General features: G+C 40.2%; 1 protein-coding gene across 25 annotated transcripts in view; it reads right to left on the reverse strand.

Annotated features, from left to right (window-relative positions):
• The window catches only part of PARD3 (par-3 family cell polarity regulator), a 637712-nt gene that overhangs the window by 329015 nt on the left and 295149 nt on the right, over nucleotides 1-13548 (reverse strand). For all 25 annotated transcript variants that reach the window (XM_077268525.1, XM_077268526.1, XM_077268518.1 and 22 more), the window contains one exon: nucleotides 5225-5350. In XM_077268525.1, coding sequence (XP_077124640.1) covers nucleotides 5225-5350 — 126 coding nt within the window. The remainder of the gene's footprint in view (nucleotides 1-5224; nucleotides 5351-13548) is intronic.

A 13548-nucleotide genomic window follows, 5' to 3' on the forward strand; every position in this document is an offset into this window, starting at 1 on the left:
ATATCATGTATATTAATCACATTAAATCAAAGTCAAAGGGACAGTCTGACTATCTAACACCTATCAGCTTTTATTCAGAAGACGACTTTCAACATGTTCGATCTTTTGTACTTAACGGGAAGCCATCATTAGAAAAAACCTATGGTTTCAAGGGACTCTGTATGCATGATTTCATCCTCCCCTCTAAACTATTTATATGGGATATGTAGTCCCGCAAAACTTTTACATAGGCAATCCGTTCCTCCATTACCGAGTAATCAAGGTTAAATTGATATGCAATTTTTTTATTTATTTTTTTAAAGGCAAATAATCTTCTGGCAGAAGTTTGGAAGTAGCTCCCTCCCCTTTATATAAGCCAAAAGGTATTGAAAAATGTATGGCCAGCTTAAAGTGTAAAAACCTAATGGGAATTAGAAGACACTTGCTGGAATAAGAGTTCATTGAATAACCTATTGGTTCCTTCCTGTAGAGGGTCTAAGGGGCAACGTTTCGCCTTGTGGAGAGTGTCATATAGCAGCTCTGGCTTTGTCAAGGTAAGGAGGTTTATTCGTCGTGCAATGCTCCTCTGGGAAATATAATATGCAAATTGCCTCTTCAGAGAAAAAGAGGACTTAAGCTCTATAGCGCCACCTGTAGGAAGTAGCGATCCTACAAGTCACAATCAACCCTTTAACGAGTCGTGCAATATGACTTAGAATAAAAGCCAAATCAGTATCTCAATCCGCAGACACGGTGTTTCGACCTGTTGGCCCTCGTCAGTGCGAAGCATGAGAACTGATTTGGCTAGGTGAGAGGCTCTGGACTGGGGTCTAAGGGGCAATATTTTTCCTTATGGAGAGTGACATACCAGCTCTCATGCTTCGCACTGACGAGGGCCAACAGCCCGAAACACCGTGTCTGCGAATTGAGATACTGATTTGGCTTTTATCCTAAGTCATATTGCACGACTCGTTAAAGGGTTGATTGAGACTTGTAGGATCGCTACTTCCAACAGGTGGCGCTATAGAGTTTAAGTCCTCTTTTTCTCTGAAGAGGCAATTTGCATATTCCTGTAGAGGGACATTTAAGAAGCAAATGAAAACCTATTGATTTGGATCAAAAGTAGCCTTATCCTTTATGATAAAATAACACACTTCCCTCGGAACCCAAAACATAATGCAATTAAAATTGCCTTGTCCAATGTCAAGTGGACTACTATGATTAGACACGCAGAGTTCCTGAGAAACAATGAAAGAATATACATTCGTCCAACATGGAAACAACCTTTTACAGCATGAGAAACTTCTTTTTCCATGGTTTCCCTCCTGTGGATGGAGGTCAAGACAAAATGTGCCTTGACCTCCATTCATTCACTGAATGTTTCGAGATCACTCTAACTCTCTGAAAAAAAAAACAATCTTACTATGCTAACTTGAGATGAAAGAACATACTTTCGACAGGGAGAATTTATTTTTTATTTTTGTGCACTAGTTTTCACTGATGTCTTTCCTGGAGGATAACTTGAACTTACTACAGAATCAACTTCTTTTCATATGATGCTTAAAGTATTGCAGTTTTTCCAGTTCTTTAACTTTCTGGCCAGACTGGAAGACATTTGTATATGTTAGTAAAAACATCTAACACCCAACTGACTACCTTTGAGAACTCCTACAACTTCAGCAAGCCAGAGGCACTGCAGCAACATCCTGTGATTCCCAGAATCTATGGCTAAAATATTAACTAACATGTTAAATACATCAAAAGAAGCAGCAAAGTTTAGGAGGGAATGATTTCAGAAGAGCTAGAACAAGAAGTCATGTCTTGAATCTGAAAAGTATATCAACAATAAGGCCTACTGACAGGACGGAGGATTGATAAAACTTTATTTATAGAAGTTGAAATTCTATAAGATAAGAGTTTAAAGAAACTTTTATAGCAGAGATGAGAAACCTAAAATAATGATAGTTAATGACCACCCACTCGTAAGACCATATTTTTAAATTAACATTCTTATTAGGGTCAGACCACATATCCCCCAGCTCTGCCCTAACAGAAAGACTCATAAAATAGATTGGTTATTTACCATTCTATTACTGTAGAAGGGAGGGATGGGAGACTTGCATGATCATGGACATTTTGCAGCCTGTCAGTAAAATATGCTCCTATATATAATTAAAGTGAATTATCATTTTGGCATTTTTAAACCCAATGTAAGAACTATCAGAAAACTAGCACTATTTCTACTATAAATACATGTGAAAACAAGATTATTAGATGCAGAACTTTGGAGAACATTCACAAAGCTGTGCAAAATAATTTATATTCCTCTAATGTAATAATAAATAAACTTTATTTTTATATAGCGCTAACATATTCCGCAGCGCTTTACAGTTTGCACACATTATCATCGCCGGCTCACAATCTAAATTCCCCATCAGTATGTCTTTGGAATGTGGGAGGAAATCGGAGAACCTGGAGAAAACCCACGCAAACACGGGGAGAACATACAAACTCTTTGCAGATGTTGTCCTTGGTGTGATTTGAACCCAGGACTCCAGCGCTGCAAGGCTGCTGTGCTAACCACTGAGCCACCGTGCTGTCATCATATTTAACAGCAAAATCCATGCAGCATGCAGGGCCTTTTATCCAGTAAGACGTACGCCATGATGAAACCATATGGACCTCATTATAAGTCAATGTGATGGATCCTAAGACGGAACCAAAAACTCAAAGTCTTAGAACTTCCTTTTTGCTATGGAATATGCTATACAACGAAGTTTCACTTGACAGCCAGATTAGCTTAAAGGGCCAAGTCCAACATACACATTAGATGAGGGATCGTTCATCGGATACCCATCTCTCCCGAGCTCCCTATACACCTGAGCGTTCAGCTCGGCCAAGCGCTCCTGTGTTCTCCATGAGAGAGCCACTGTTGGACATCTTTGGCAGTGGCTTATCTCTCAGAGAAGAAAACGATTGGCCATTGGAAATTTGATGTGGTGGATCCATCTCAAACGCAATATTATCTGTTGGGGAAGAGTCGGAGGGTTTGGACAATTTTGGTCTAATGTGCAGTTAGCCCTGTTAAACGTGAGTGCAATCGGCAGGTAGAAGCACCTGTCCCATTCCAATGATTACAACAGGTGCGTGCTACCCACCGATTGCACAGCTATCCCGACAAGTATGTGTAAAAAGTCAGCAGAGCATATAATGATGACTGGGTATAATATGACTCCGCAATTTTTTCATTTTACAAAAAAAACTACAGTTCTTATAATAATTTTAAGGGAAGAACACCAGATGTTAAAATTTTAAAAAAAAATTCTTAAAAATTAATGTGCATGGGATAAATGTGCAAAGCCGATGAATGCTTCATATTTTACATATGACCGTGATCTGACCTGGACTAATTTTGCCTTCTTATTTTTCAAAAACGATTAGGTTAAATGAAGTTATACAAAAAACTGTTAATTGCTCTCATTGTGAACATTCTAGCTCTAGAATAAAAAATGCAACTGGTGTTAATTCATGTCAGAGACGGCTTATGTCCCGATCCCCGTTCAGGTATTTGCCATCATCTACTTGATAATCACCATGTGTAAATATGATTTGTGGTTTCTAAAAAAGAAATATCGATCCTAAAATGCAGAACGAAATTTATTGACCACAAGTGTTGACTCACTGGCACAACTTTAGTTATCTTTTATAAGCATATAAAAAAGAAAAAATATATTTTCAACTGAAGTACATAAAATATTACGTGCAATCTGAGATTTTTGCACTTTTGAAAAAAAATTTGTAAAGGATTTTTTATTGTTGTGGCAAAGGGCAGAGGACTTTAAAATGTGGATTTAAAGCTGTTGCAAAACTACAACTACCGTATATACTCGAGTATAAGCCGAGATTTTCAGCCCAAATTTTTGGGCTGAAAGTGCCCCTCTCGGCTTATACTCGAGTCACGGTCGGCGGTGGGGTCGGCGGGTGAGGGGGAGAGGGCGCTGAGGCATACTCACCTAGTCCCGGCAATCCTGACGCTCCCCCTGCCTGTCACACTGTCTTCGGGTGCCGCAGCTCTTCCCCTGTTCAGCGGTCACGTGGGACCGCTCATTAGAGAAATGATTATGGACTCCACTCCCATAGGGGCGGAGCCGCCTATTCATTTCTCTTATCAGCGGTGCCGGTGACCGCTGACAGAGGAAGAGCTGCGGCACCGAAGACAGTGTGACAGGCAGGGGGAGCGTCAGGATCGCCGGGACTAGGTGAGTATTTTATATTCACCTGTCCACGTTCCACACGCCGGGTGCCGCTCCGTCTTCCCAGCGTCTCTCTCTCCGCTCTGACTGTTCAGGTCAGAGGGCGTGATGACGCATATAGTGTGCGCGCCGCCCTCTGCCTGATCAGTCAGTGCAAAGAGACGCCGGGACGGGACGTGAGGAGCTGCGGCAAGAGAGGTGAGTATGTGTTTTTTTTTTTTTTTTTTAATTGCAGCAGCAGCGTTATATATGGCACAGATTTATGTGGAGTATCTATGGGGCAACGGTGCAGAGCACTATATATGGCACAGATTTATATGGATCATCTATGGGGCAACAATGAACAGTGCAGAGCATATATGGCACTGCTTTATATGGGGCATCTATGGGGCCATAATGAATGGTGCAGAGCATTATATATGGCACAGCTTTATATGGAGCATCTATGGGGCCATAATGAGTGATGCAGAGCATTATATATGGCACTGCTTTATATGGAGCATCTATGGGGCCATAATGAATGGTGCAGAGCATTCTATATGGCACAGCTATATATGGAGCATCTATGGGGCAATAATCAACGGTATGGAGCATTACATATGGCACAGCTTTATATGGAACCTCCTTTGGGGCAATAAGGAACGGTATGGAGCATTTATTTTTATTTTTGAAATTCACCGGTAGCTGCTGTATTTTCCACCCTAGGCTTATACTCGAGTCAATAAGTTTTCCCAGTTTTTTGTGGCAAAATTAGGGGGTCAGCTTATACTCGGGTCGGCTTATACTCGGGTCGGCTTATACTCGAGTATATACGGTATATTCCAACAAATAGTGGATGAAAACTGGTAGAATGGGAGGGGAAATCTAAATTTGTAAATCCACTTTACTAATTGGCAAACAACTACCAGTACTTTTAGGGTCGAATCACTGGGGGATTTCTTTGAAGGAATCGCTTTGTTTTGTTTTATGAAAATTTAACAAAATGCACTTACTGTTCAAATCTTCTGTTACGGAGATCACCATTGTTAATTCTGACGATACAATCATTTTCGTGAAACAGTTTCTCCCGTTCTGCTTTGCCTCCTTTCTCCAGTCGTTTTACTAATAATCCAAGGGTTCTGCAACATTGAGATTGCAAATGATTACAACAAATTGCAAGATTTCCGCTAGCACTTAGTGACTTGCGTCAGTAGCAATATTCACACAATACAAGAGTAACGCAAAGTTTTAACATCCCCTTTTAGAGTGACCGCACGGGAACTTGTTGCGTCCCCGTGCGGTCGGCGGGCGCGTCAAAACAATGTATTCGCATGTCCTGCGTACCCAATGTTAAAGATAGGTACGCAGGACCCATGCAGAAGTATGCGGAAGTAGGCAGGGCTTAGCGGAGGACATACACAGCCCTCTGCAAAGCCCCCGAACTCTAATGTGAACTTAGACAAACTAAGTGAAATTAAAAACAGTATTAAAAAGCAGTTCAACATTTATATGTAAAAATAACACAATACATTACTGAGCACATGGCAGCAGTGACCACCAACATCGATCATTTTAAAAAGACCCTTTAAAACTACAATCATTAACTGGTGGTTTGAATAATCGTATTAAGTAGATCTGTCCCAGATTTTCCAAAAGAGGCTGTATAAAGTCTTAAATTCACACTTCAGCTGCCCTGAGTGAATGAAAGCTGCAGTTTGTACACAGCAGTGTCAGATCTCAGCTGCAGCAGGGAGGAGGGACACTGAGGAGCCGACGCTCAAAGGGCAGACAACTAATTTAAAGATTCAAAAGGATTATGTAGCCATTCTGACTGATTATCAACATAAGTACACCAGTCTCATCAGATCTAGTTAATGTACGCCATTGGTCTGGTGACAAACCTGCTTTAAGAGATGGGCTACAAGGATTTAATGTTCACGGCTTCCTTGTGATAGCTATTGCAACAGCTATTAGGAATGTTGCTACTTACAGAATCTACATTTCAATCAAAATGATAAGAAAAAATATTGACAGCACAAGGACTGAGGAAGATCAATGGTAACTGGCAATTTTATGAATTATTGCAATAGTTTTCTACACACTGGAGCAATAATCTAATAGTAAGAATTATAGGAAAAAGTGATGATTAATAGGATTAGGCAAATGTAGTAAAATCTTTAAATATCCCTTTAAAGGAAAGCTATCATTAGAAAATGACCCATTGCTCAAATCAGTTTTTGTATTATTTGTATTATATGTATATATATATATATATATATATATATATATATATATATACATATATATATATATATATATATATATATATATATATATATATATATTTTTTTATTTTTTTTTTTATTTCGCATTGTTAATTTTTCATATCACAATATTTAGTTTAAAAAAACAACACAATTTGTAATTTTGCAGTTTTCACACTAGACCAATTTTTTTCTATAATCTTACTCTTTGTCCTTTCAGGAAGGGCCTATTCACACACTATGTTTTTGCAGCTAGGAAAAATAAAAGAACAAAGTTGCATATTTTTTCCTTTCTTGATTTGAAATAGTTTAAAATCTGCGGGATGACAATCTTTTAGGTTTTTGCTGCATTTTTCACCCATGCAAATGAAAGAGGAAGAAAAGCATCTAAAATGTATGAAAAATAACTCACATTTTATCCATTTTTACTGCCAATAGACATTTTTGGTACAGAAGTTTCTGATGCAAATTTTGAAGAGTTTACAGTAGTTTCCTTATCATTAGAGGCAGGATTACAATGACAGGTAACACCTCTATACACAGCTGATAAGAAAGGATCCACCACTGACTCTGCTCCCCCTACAGTGATAATAAGCTTTGCACATGCTCATTAAACACTTCAATATATTAGGATCTGGGGTCTGACCATTGAAGCTAGTGTACATGTGCTGCTTCCTGATTAAACAAAAAAGAATGTCAGAGTCTAAAAAACCCCAGTGTTTCTTTCATTTTTATATTTTATACAGATTTTGAAATGCAACATAAAACAAACACAAAAAAACCCAGACAGTATCAGTTGACTTTAATAAAACACATTTAACACAAAAAACCTTATTTACTCAACAGGACGTTTTCTGATGATAGCTTTGCTTTAAGCAATATTGTAAACAATTAAAAAACAATCTTTTAAACTACAAACTTAGTGTAACTTTGTATATAAAAAAACCCCCAAAAAAACACAAACTAAAGCCCGGTGAAAAATTCTACACATTACATAGTTACATTCTGTAGGTTGAAAAAAAGATCTAGGTCCATGAAGTTCAACCTTTCTCCACTAATTGGGCATTTTGTCACTGAATAAACTTTAACCCACAATGTTATGTTTATTGAAGAAATCATCCGATCCTTCTTTTTAAAAGCTGTTCTCGTGTCTGCTACTACCTCTTGTGGTCGGACATTCCACATTCTGACTGCTCTAACTGTAAAGAACCCTTTCCTATTTAGCTGTGGGAATCGCCTTTCTTCCACCCGTAATGAGTGCCGTCTGGTCTTCACTTTGGTCTTTGGAAGGAATAAGGCCAGGTTCATATTAGCGTATGTGTACACAGCGTATCCCTGCGTACCGATCCGCATGCGTCTTGCGTACATATATTTAAGATTGTGTACACATGGACATGCATTTGCATCAGTTTGCATGCAAATGCGTATGCATGCGTCGTTTCGTGGTGTGTGGCGAATGCAACATGTTGCTTTTTTGAGGCATGAAATATGCGCAGGCATGCGGATGAGTGCGTATAAAGATCACATTACTGTCTATGGGAACACATTGGTATGCAAGGACATGCGTACACATGTTTGATGCGCTTGCGTACTTCGGACTGCGCATGTCCAGGAACCAACTGAGACATGCCCTCCTGGAAAAATCGAACGCATCTGCATAAACAATGCAAACGTAGGCAAAACCGCATACAAACGCATGCACACGCTTTTTTTTTGCGACATGCGTATGCTGATGCAGATAAAAAACGCAGCGTAACCATGCGTTTTGGCATGCGTTTGCACATGCAGATGGTACGCTGCGCACAGATAAGCTAATGTGAACTTAGCCTAAGTTACGTGCCAGTGTTTTGTACTGATCACACATATTAAGGGTACGTGCACACGCTGCAGATTGCACTGCGGATTTTTCTGGACTGATTTTGTTAAATCAGCAGGTAAACCGCACTGTGGATTTCCTGCATAATTACAGCGGATTTACCGGGATTTTTTGGTGGATTTTGTGCGGATTTCACCTGCGGATTCTTATTATGGCGCAGGTGTAAACCGCTGCAGAATCCGCACAAATAGACATGCTGCGGAATAAACAATGCTATGTTTCCGCGCGTTTTTTTCCGCAGCATGTGCACTGCGGATTTTGTTTTCCATAGGTTTACATGGTACTGTAAATTCAGGGAAAACTGCTGCAGATCTGCTGCGGCCAATCAGCTGCGGATCCGCAGCAAAATCCACAGCATGTACACATACCCTTATACATGAGATCTCCTCTGAGGCGTCTTTTTTCTAAGCTAAACGAGCCCAACTTTTCCAGCCTCTCATCATATGAGAGACCTTCCATCCCTGGTAATAATCTAGTTACCCGCCTACAAACTGACTCATTTCTGAATATCTTTTTTTAAAATGTGGAGCCCAAAATTGGATCCCGTATTCTAGACGTGGCCTCACCAGTGATTTATAAAGGGGTAACAATACGCTGGGATCACAGGATTTTATCTACAAAAAATAATTTACTGTACTCCCGCCACTAATATCTTTCATTGACAACATTGACAATAGCCGGCATTCTCGATGGAATTAAACTAGAGAACAAAATAAAGTCTTAAACATTTCTAGTAATCCGCAGTGCGACAGTCACTGATTCTAAAGCAAGAGGTGGGAGCTACTTGCGTTTCAGGGTCTTTTTGAGTCCATGGAAGAAATTACATATTGAGAGCATTTGCTAATTATAGCCACATGGTGCATTCGTAATCGTTATTAAAGAATAAAGTAATGGAAAAAGTATTGTTATAATATGCTAGCCAGTGCTAATAAAATTCTTCCTGTAATATCCATCAGCAGCAATTCACGAGCAATAATCATTCCATCTCCAGGTAACTACGGTGGGAAATACACAGAGGCGCACTTACACCTTTCTTTTATTTAGCATCTGACTAATTGAAATGGTAAATGAAGAACGTTTAAATGGCATTAGTATTGCAGAGCTTAAATAGAAAATATTAGTCTTTAGCGCTCACTAATGTTTTCTAATGCTGCCTATCAACCATTCGAAACAGGCTATCTGCGATGGGTTTACCAAACATACGCCAATACAATAAATTAATATGGCCTCTAGTGTGCACTTTTAATACTTTAATTAAACTGACCACACACATTAGATGGAGGCAAGTCAAAACTATCATTCGGGCCGACATCTATCTCCCCTATACACAGAACCGATTAATTCGGCCAACAGGTTCCTGTGTTCTCTATGAGACTCTATGATAAAGACTACTCTTGCAAAAAATATTAGGAGATATCACAGTTGTTGCAAAAAAAGTAAATTGGTCCAACATGCAATATTTTGACTATAACTATCAAGGATAACAGCCCGGGGGTCACACAGATCCCACTGCTGTTACCACTTTGTCACAGATGACACCGGAGAGATAATAAATATCCCACCACTGTCACCAGTTTGTCAAGGAATCACGACTCCCTCCAATTGTCAGAACAATTATTCACTTGGTTGACTAGTTCATACGGCTGATATTATTAGATTGGCCTCTCAAAGGAACAAAAGAATAAGCCACCAAAAGTCCAACAGCTGGATCTTCCTCTAAACCAACATCATCTTTTGGTATCGGGAGCCAAGAGACCCCCCTCCATACACGTCAGATAGTTGGCCAGTCCCTCTAAAATTGGCTGGTTCAGAATTTTCTCCTGTATCGTGTATAGGACTTTTTAAGAAAAAGAGGCTGAGACTATAAACCCAGTATTCTGAAAGGCCAAAAAAAATGGAGGATTCAAGCAAACATTAAATTGATAATTGAAAGCATCCCACGGGCAACATGCCAGACTAAAACTTCACATACCCTTTAGATTAATGTCGTCCACAACTTACGATATTGATAGTGTTCGGCTGATACTGTAATGTGTATGAGGGGCAACGGGTGACTGACTGTCGGAGGAGAAGTAGATCGAGCACATCAGATTTCCGCCCTGTCAATCAACTTTGCTCTCCCGGAGATAAGTGGTCCGCAGAGATGTCAATGGGCATATTTTTTCATAGAGAATAGAGGAGCACTAAGCAGAACGAGCTTTCCTGTATGTACGTATGAGAGATGGCCGAGATTACGGTCATCCAAACAATCGGTCGAAGCATTGGCAGGCCAACCACCATCTAATGTGCATTGGGGTCTTAAGACCGTTAAACGCCACACATCTAGATTTACATCTGTGATAGAAATATATATATCATGTAGATCTCACTTGCATGCATACTCCTCTATAATCAAATATATACTTATATGCTCACAGCTAATATATATATTATAATCAATGGTTTAAAATGGCTGACACGAACTGAACTGATATAAGCCTGATATAACCCAGACAGATCATATGGGGTTTTCCACCCCTAAAAGCAGAAGAGAGTCAGATGTTTGGTGACTGCTGGTCAGGTGTCTCCACTTTGTCCTAGACAGAGAACTCGAGTTTAGTTGCTTGATCAGCAGTCATATGAGCATTAATCACAATATTCCATATATGTTTAGATAACCAATGACAGAGGAGCTAGACAATATGATAATTAACTAACCACCCCTGACAACCCCTAACCACTCCTTTCTATGTGAAAATATAAAACTATGTATGTACAATAAAGTATCAGTATTGATGGAATGTTGTTCTGTCACAGTTGTGTACAGTCCATTCTTGATGAGCGCTCAAAATACTCAGTCTAATTGGGAGCGGCCACAGCACACACAGGGATATATTTATCCAACCCTAATATTTCCATAACAGAATGGCGCCCAACGGCTCGGATGAAACGCACGGGATCCTTCTAACCGGAGATACAGAAGCTGTAGCGTGGCCTGGCACAGGGGCAGGAGACTGCGCAGCTCCATAAGTAAGGTAAGAAAATGTTATCATCTTACCTGAAAGTCCCCTGTGCCCAGTCCTTGTCTATGCCTCTTGCCGGTCAGATGTGGTCACAAATTCCCAGGTAGTGTAAAAAATCCGTAGCCACGAATCCACCCTGGGAGGTGTCTGCTGTGGACCGTGTATGTGTTTGTGTAAAATCCGAGAGAAGAAGGAAAAAGTGACTTTTGTTTGTGGTTGCTGAGAAACAGACCGCAGGAGGTCAAATCGCTGAGTAAGCTATCACAGATTCCCGTGCAAGAGGAAAGGAACAGGTAGTTCCGGAGCAGGTGGCTCCAGAATCCAGGCTCGGATGGTGATAGATTACAGGGGCTGCCACAGATTCCCGTAGTGCCGGCGATCCAGTCAGGACGTCCGGACCGGGGTGGTAGATTTCCCGCTTGTTGTGCTTCTCAAGCACTCAGGTGGCCCGGGCGCAGGTGCGTCCAGTGCGATTGGCAGTAGTCTGTTCCCAGCGCAGCCTGCATGTGTCACAGAATTTAAAAGGGCATCTCTCGGATTGTCTATCTGTCTGTTTGTGTCATGTACTATTGCCGCTTTAAGAAGCAGAAATAGTTCTCTTGTCCGAACTTCCTCTTTCTCCGTGCTGTTTAGCAGAGAGATATGCATTGTAAATCAAACTGTCACATTTTTTTTTCCGGGCTGTTTTCAGCTGCAGTGCTGGGTATGTGTAGTTTTTTTTGTGAAGAAGTGAAATTTAAGTTGTATCTATCATTTTTGATGTGACATAAGTGTTTTCAGAAACGTGATTTTAGTGACATTTGATATTATTGCAATGGCATACGTGATATCTAAGAGGAAGTGTGTCTCTGACTGACAGCCGTTTTCATTTTTAATTTTTTTAACTCTCTTAGGGGGTCTTTTTTTCTTTTTGCGGCATTTTAAAGTTTTTTTTTAATTAAGTTTTCCTCAATCTCTTTACCTTTTTATTTTTTATATATATATATTTTTGAAAAAAGTTTTTTTTTTCTTTACTATTGTATCAAAGTTTTGAGTTTTTGGTTGTGAACTAAGTTTTTGACGGTTTTTCTTATCGTTTTGGGTTTTTCTTAGAGTTTTATATACTCATTTTTAGAAGTTTTTTTTAGTACTGTTTTCTTTTTTCATTTTTATGTGTTTTTCATTTTCATTTTTTGCTTTTGCCATGGGGAACAAAGTGGCCGAGCAACAGGAAAGTCTTTTTACTTCCTGATGAGAAAACAGCCCCTAGATAGTGGCAGAATACGAAGGTGTTAAGTATGTGAAGATTTTTGGAAGGTATAAAGTACGTGAAATTCATTAGAATGGCAGATTTCAAGCTGCAGAGTGGCATGACGTAGAAAGGAAAATAAGGGAAGTTACAGTAGCTGATGTTAGATTGCTGAATGCCAATACATGATATGAAGTGGCAGCAGAGCTTACATCGTTTAGGTGGAACAGAAAGTTATGTGAGCAAATCAGGAAGTGATTTTTGTGGGTATGAGACGGGAGAATCTGCGCAGTCTGCTTTTAGCAGAATCCATGGTGTAGGTAGTTATTTTTGCACAGTATGTGGTGCGCCCCATCTCTCCCTACAGGGAGAAGGCATAATTGCTCCTCTCTATTATTCTTGTTGTTCTCATCTATCCTCCTTTTTTTTTTTTTTTTTTCTGTCAGTCTTTTTCTCTCCGCATTCTCTCTCCTTTCTCTCTCCTCTCTCTCCACATTCTCTCTCTCTCTCTCTTCCCCTCTCTATCTCTCTCCTCCATACCCTCCATCTTCTCCTCCCTCCTTATCCACTCCCCCACCACACCTTTCTTCTCTCTCTCTCTCCTCTCTTCTCCTCCCTCTCTCTCCACATTCTCTCTCCCCTCCTACTACTCCTTTGTCTCACTCATCACCCCCTCCTCCTTCTTCCTCTTTTTTCCTCCGTGTTGCCGGCTGGGCCAACGCCCAATTCAAACAATATGGTGCTTACAGCACAAGGTGTCCCTGGCACAGTCCAGCCATTGCCAGTTGTGATATCGGGGAGAGAAGGTGAAAGCCCCCCCTACAGTGGGCAGCCCTAGACACATCAGGTAGCAGACAGCTCAGCCCTGGGTGCAGAGGGGGGAGGAGTGATATCAGAACGAGCTCACTGACAGATTCTCCGTTACCTCATTTCACAGTCAACAATATTGTAACCCTTAAGGTTTTAC

This window comes from Ranitomeya variabilis, chromosome 6 (assembly GCF_051348905.1).
Source record: "Ranitomeya variabilis isolate aRanVar5 chromosome 6, aRanVar5.hap1, whole genome shotgun sequence".
Taxonomy (NCBI): domain Eukaryota; kingdom Metazoa; phylum Chordata; class Amphibia; order Anura; family Dendrobatidae; genus Ranitomeya; species Ranitomeya variabilis.